This window comes from Sphaeroforma arctica (genome assembly GCF_001186125.1).
Source record: "Sphaeroforma arctica JP610 unplaced genomic scaffold supercont1.1938, whole genome shotgun sequence".
Taxonomy (NCBI): Eukaryota; class Ichthyosporea; order Ichthyophonida; genus Sphaeroforma; species Sphaeroforma arctica.
Genome location: NW_014038620.1, coordinates 1 through 5972, shown reverse-complemented (window position 1 = coordinate 5972; position 5972 = coordinate 1). Strand labels below are relative to the sequence as shown.

General features: G+C 44.5%; 2 protein-coding genes across 2 annotated transcripts in view; one reads left to right on the top strand and one right to left on the bottom strand.

Moving 5' to 3' along the window:
* SARC_11889 (hypothetical protein) overlaps nt 1–1454 on the top strand; it is a 5202-nt gene extending 3748 nt beyond the window's left edge. Inside the window, exons 4-7 of the mRNA XM_014294018.1 lie at nt 56–124; nt 572–646; nt 1003–1083; nt 1296–1454. Coding sequence (XP_014149493.1) covers nt 56–124; nt 572–646; nt 1003–1083; nt 1296–1397 — 327 coding nt within the window. The 3' untranslated portion in view covers nt 1398–1454. The remainder of the gene's footprint in view (nt 1–55; nt 125–571; nt 647–1002; nt 1084–1295) is intronic.
* Nucleotides 1455–1565: 111 nt separating this feature from the next.
* Nucleotides 1566–5546, bottom strand: SARC_11888 (hypothetical protein; the record flags this gene model as incomplete). The annotated part of the gene is made up of 6 exons (XM_014294017.1): nt 1566–2981; nt 3636–3843; nt 3986–4180; nt 4634–4747; nt 4951–5056; nt 5427–5546. Coding segments are annotated over 6 exons (820 nt in total), but the record flags the coding sequence as incomplete, so codon positions are not given.
* Nucleotides 5547–5972: the final 426 nt, after the last annotated feature.

The window sequence follows — 5972 nt, the reverse complement described above, 5'->3', positions numbered from 1 at the left end:
GAACTCCGGTTACTAGGAATTCACGACGCCTCTTGTTTCGAAATTGGTTTATTAGGAATTCACGACGAAGCAATTACAACAACTCGAGGAAGCCACCGCACTTGTCCAGGAAAGAGACCGAGAGGTATGCGCTATGGACGTTCTCAAAAGAACTCAGTTTCTGTACAATCATGTATACTTTATTGATCAAATAACTGTGTGGCCTCACATGCATGCGCGTACATATATGTTGACGTGTGTGCATACAAACTACACACTTGTAGGTTAAAACTATTGAAGAGTTTGCTTTATTTTGAAACCAGACATCCAACAGTTTGGCTTGCTCTCGTCAGTAGTAATCGGGCATGATTTCTTGTGACAATTCTGGCTTGTGCCTGTGGTTCTCGTTGTTACCGATCTAATGAAACTCTTCATTCAGTATGGCCAATGCCTTTGATTAGTCTCACTGTCCCTTTTAAACTTCTAATTAATCATTACGTAGCGAGTCGAATGCCTGTGACGCGGGCTATTTTGACTGACTCCAATTTTTTTATCAGACGACTTACACTCGTCACACGTTGGACATTTGTAGGTTGCCAATGTGATGCAGTCGATCAATGAATTAGGAGAGATCTTCAAGGAATTATCAGTGCTGATCATAGACCAGGTGGGTGTTTCTGCTTGACCTAAGTATCAGGATGCTATAGGTGCTGTGTAAGCAGTCTGTTGAATATTAATTATATAGTAGAATGTCCATTTCTACCCAGTAATGCAATGAAGGTGTGTATGTGGAAACATGTGCAAGTCGCTATTGTCGCAGGTGCCTGAGTTTGGCAGCCTGACCATCCAAAGTAAATTGCAGATACGAGTTTATGAGGATATGATGCACACTTGCATGGTTCAATCACGCGATCATTGTATGGCTGTGACTAAGGTGTTCCGGAGATGAGCCTGCTATTCTTTTGGTACGTTTATCCCTTTTCAATTTCACATCTATGTGTGTCCTTGCGTGTATGTACACAGGGTACAATGCTGGACCGAATAGACTATAATCTGGAACAGGTGTCCACGAGTGTGGCTGAAGGCCTAGTGCAATTACAAGAGGTGAGATACAGCCTGCCGGGCAATGGCAGTCATAAGTGTCTGTGGATTGCGATTAGCGTTTTCCTTGGGTTTTCCTTGTTTTCGGCATGTGTGTAAACTCGCATGTGTGTCAACTCGCATGTGTGTACCTGACGTGCACTTTGAAGACTGGATTCCCGAAGTTATAGAATTAGGCATTAACGAATCTCCGTTCTATGGCACACACCCAACAGGGAGAGAAATATCAAAAGAAGTCCCGGCGGAAGCTATGCTGCATCCTATTTTTATTTATAGCATGTGCTGTCATGATATTTTTGCTGGCCTTCAAATTCTGAGCTGAGAAACACGAGCATGCGCACAAAAGTATACGGTAATAAAAACATATCTGACTGTTTTTTATATAATTTAAATTTCTGAAGTCGAGAATCTAACTCGTATTTCGATGAACTCTTTTGCTTCACTCGAAGGAACCACCAGTTGGTTATTGAAGTTGGACATATAAGTGGGAGAACGCAGCCTCGCGGACAAAAGTGTTTATTTACAAAGATTTATTACCAGTTTAACAATAGACCTGGTTCGGGCAAGACACGGCTTTTCCATAGCTGAGATATATCCTACTGTAAAGGCATGAGCATCGCAAACGCTCCATTTCCATTGCACAAGCGTCCCGCGTTCGACCAATCAGAGGCACAACTAGGCCAAATAAGCACTGTGTTTGAGTTTCCTAAAACCTTGCAGATACGCTAGAGGCGTCTGCACAAAACAAAGTGTAGCGTTGTGTCTGAACGGAAATGCCGATTGTGCGTATCATCAAACTCAAATGTGAGGTGTAACTCGATACTTTCTATGGTCACCATTCCAATTTTTATCGGCATAACAAACATCGCTCCACCCTCGCTACTGCATTGCGCTATAATAATTCGCAATTCAGAGCCGTGTATTGTCATGTCTTACGCAGAGGCTGTAAGCGCTCTGCTTGCTGTCCAACCCACCCATCTGTACTAAAACGTCGCCGGTGTAATCATAATCGTACACCCTTCACGTACTGCATTTCATCCTCATGATACAAAAAGGTTCGTTATTCACGGGTTTCAGGGCCCCAGGCTTCGCTTCTAGAACCTGAAGCCCTAAAACCCTGGCGCGTTGTCCACTTACTATAACTTCGATGGAAGAACATAATAGTTTGCTGCATACGGTGGATCGGCTATCGCTGCCTCATGTTCAAATGTTGTCTACTTCACAGCCGGCAACGCGGTGCCGTGAAAGCAAAGCCAAACGACATACGAGTTATGAGGCATGCTATCTCCAGAAACCAGTAACACTGTGTCTGGCCCTCCTGCAATACGGTTATACTGATTAACTTAAAAAAGCGCAAGCGTTGAAATCTACTCGCGTATGCTGCGCAGTGGTCGTGGATGGACACAGTGGTGTGGTAGTGCTCAGCAACCGATCATCGGGTTCGGGTGCTAACTTCGACGATATGAGATCCGTCTCAGCTTCGTCATAAGGCGTGCTAGGTTAACTGGCGCCTTTAAATGGGCTGAACTTCATCGCTCGAGGTACTTTAAGTAACCACAAATCGGTTGAGAGTTCAAAGGTTGCTGTATTCGTGATGTTCACTACGTGTAGTAGTAGTATCTCTCGCCAAGCCATTCGTCTGTGCGTTCGGTGTAAGGGTAGCTGCCGAGTAGCGGTCACGTTTAACGTTTACCGTGAACATTACAATTTGCTGCACATGCCGCGCTCTGCTTCTTTGCATTTCCCTACAAATTCACTACATTTGGACAGGTCCCGTCCTGAACCCTATTTTTAGAGCTGTATTCTTGGGTTCGATTTGACATTTCAAAGCAAACCACCTGCCGCGAATCGACGCCTCTGCATTGTATCGATGGCATATTCGTACACTCCGCATTCCATAGCTATAACGACAATGGTGTGAATGCAAAAAAAACAATCAGTGGGATACTCGGTAGAAAACAGCGGTTGGGTGAGGATACTATGGCTGTGGCTGGTATGAAACTAATGAGAAGACGATGCAGATATCGTGACACTAGTAGCAAGTAGAATAGTAGTAACTAGGGACAGTGAGTTCTACAAAGGCAAAGCCAATGAACGAATATGTGTATGCGATATGACGCCAGGTGGCGGGACACAATAGAGACATCGTCGGGAGGTCTGGTTGAAGGTAATCTATATTTCACAACTCACACGGCGTAAAACCACCCAATTCTCGACTGAATATTCGTCCAGTGACACAGATCGATACAATGAACCCCACTATGTAGTCGCATGTGTGTAATTGGCTGTATTGGCTGGTAATGTGTGTCTCCATACATCGACAGCCCCGACAGCTAATTAGAGAGTCATATGGTATTAATGACTCCAAATACACGGACCTCAGTCACAGTGCCATAGAGCCGATTGATGCACCCGTACGGAAAAATAACATGCTATTTGATCCGGATGTGAAATGATACGGACATGCTATATGCATGATGTAACGCATTCTGAACATGATACGCCGATGTATAGATACCCTAAAACCCTACATGCAATGAACCGGGAGAACTTACCAACAAACAGCTTCTTGGCGTCTGACGAGAAAGTAACCCCCGCCACTCCCTGTGTAAGGTCCGGTGACGGTCGTAGCGTTTGCTTCTCAACGTATGCACGAGTATCAACCACATGCACTAACGACTCGTGCTCAGTGAACACCAACAGATCCATCGACGAGCTATGTGAGAATTTAACTCCGCGACAGGCCCCACTCGTGTTTGGCGACTGAGGAAAGTAACAGAAGATATGGCAATGAGTGTCGGTACGCTCGATAGTATTATAACGCAGCGATGAGGCGAGCCGAGGAGTATCCCCGCCCACGCGCGTGTGTGTGTACATTTACATACATATGTGCAAGTTCACACACCTGTGACGACGAAATACTTGTCAAAGGTTTGCTTAGATACTTCATATCCCACACAGCAATGGATCCATCCTGACAGGCCACGGCCACTTTATCGCCTGCGTAATTCCAATTGCAGCTGAAGGCCGCATTCTGACACGCATTGAACGAGGTTGTACGTGTATAGGTCCCTCCCCTGATGTCGTAGAAAAGACCCACCTATCGTGACAGCATGAAGCATACATTGCTATCAACACACATATGTATACTTGTACCTGTGCATCGAGGTATCTTGCCCAGATGTATATATATACATGAGAATCTGAGACTTCGTGTGTATGAAGGGGTGGTTAAGTCACACACAAAGCAGTGATGGCCTACTATTATATATTTTGTTGATCGAGAACACACTACACAGTAAACTGGTTGGTGTAAACATATTGGAATCTTCCAATATTATGTAGACAGAAGCGAGAGAGTTGGGACCATACAAAGCGTAAACAGATCTTGGCAACCCACCTCGAAGTGTGCGTGAAGGGAGATACACACTGTTGCATTGAAACCGTGCACACATACATCGAACACGGTTGCTACGCGAGAATGCTCGCAGATGACAAAACGAATATACACACACACCTGTTTGAGCTATACGCACACGCAAACATCGCATACCTTGCTGTCGCCCACCACCAGCATCGTCCTGTTGTCTGGGGAGACGGCTGTATTGTTCACAGCAAACGGGATCGCAATATCGACAATATGGTCCATACCCGAGAGGGAGTACACCTGCACACAGATGAGAGCGGATTGGCAATCAGCTCAGGCAACATGCTGCTTTCATGATACAGTACGATGACGAAGATACACTACAGTGATATCTGGAATAAGTCAACACACATACGCGCAGCCACAGGTCAGAGTATAAATGGGCTTGCTTCGTCGACTTCTAAATCACAAATCGACAGTGAACTGACAAGGCACTCATTCACCTTGACACTCTCGTCGTTGTTTGATACCAGCAGCCGGATCCCAGTATCTGTTCGGTACATACCCATGGAGTTATTGATAGAACCCCCAAGCGATACCGTGTGCGACCTGGCGGAATAAATATGGGACGGGGTTTGTCCAAACGAGATATGGATCAGACAACAGTGTGTCTGATGTATGTTGCATAATAGGGCTGAGCCGGAGATCGCAGATCTGGGTGTAAGGCCGCCATACGATTGCGATCCCATCAAAGTGGTATATATTTAAAAATCCGATGTAGAAGAACGATCTCAGCCGACGGGATGCCCAAGAAGAAAGGAAGTACTGTTGCCTTGGTAGTAGCTGAACTATGGTACAGCTATAAGAGCAATGAGAGTGCACCGCCAAACTGGCATCAAGAACAGCGCAGATTTTAAGTTCGCAAGGAATTTTGCAAAGGAATGGAAACCAAACAGCATGTACAGTGATCCCCCCATACCTTCCTCCGACCAAATTTTTAACTACTAATTGGCTCCGTTGGCCTCCAGCGACTACATATCCAAACTTTGAGCACAAGGAATTCGGTTTGAACGACAGATCAGGCATGATAGGTGTGACCTGGTTGTGTGGACAACAAGCACCAAATCAGTACAAAACGAAGAGATCCAGTGCAGTAGAAAACATAACCTCTCTGTGTTGAGTTATGATAAACCATTGTATGCACGAGCAAAATAACAATCCACTAATTTGGTGATTTATAAATACTTACAAAGTAGTTTCGAATAAATGTTGTGTAAAGTGCAATATATTTTATAGTTCTTGTTGATAGCTGTATAAAACTGCACAGACATATAAAACGATTAACCCCGTACATATCACCGTGAATATGTATACATATAACTTAATTATCACATACAGTTCGAACAAATAACACATTCCATGCTCTTCAACTATACTGACAGACAATGAGTAATCAAACAACATCAACTGAATACTTCAGCTAGCCAACGAGAGTAGCTGTATATAACAAAGGAAAGTATAACTA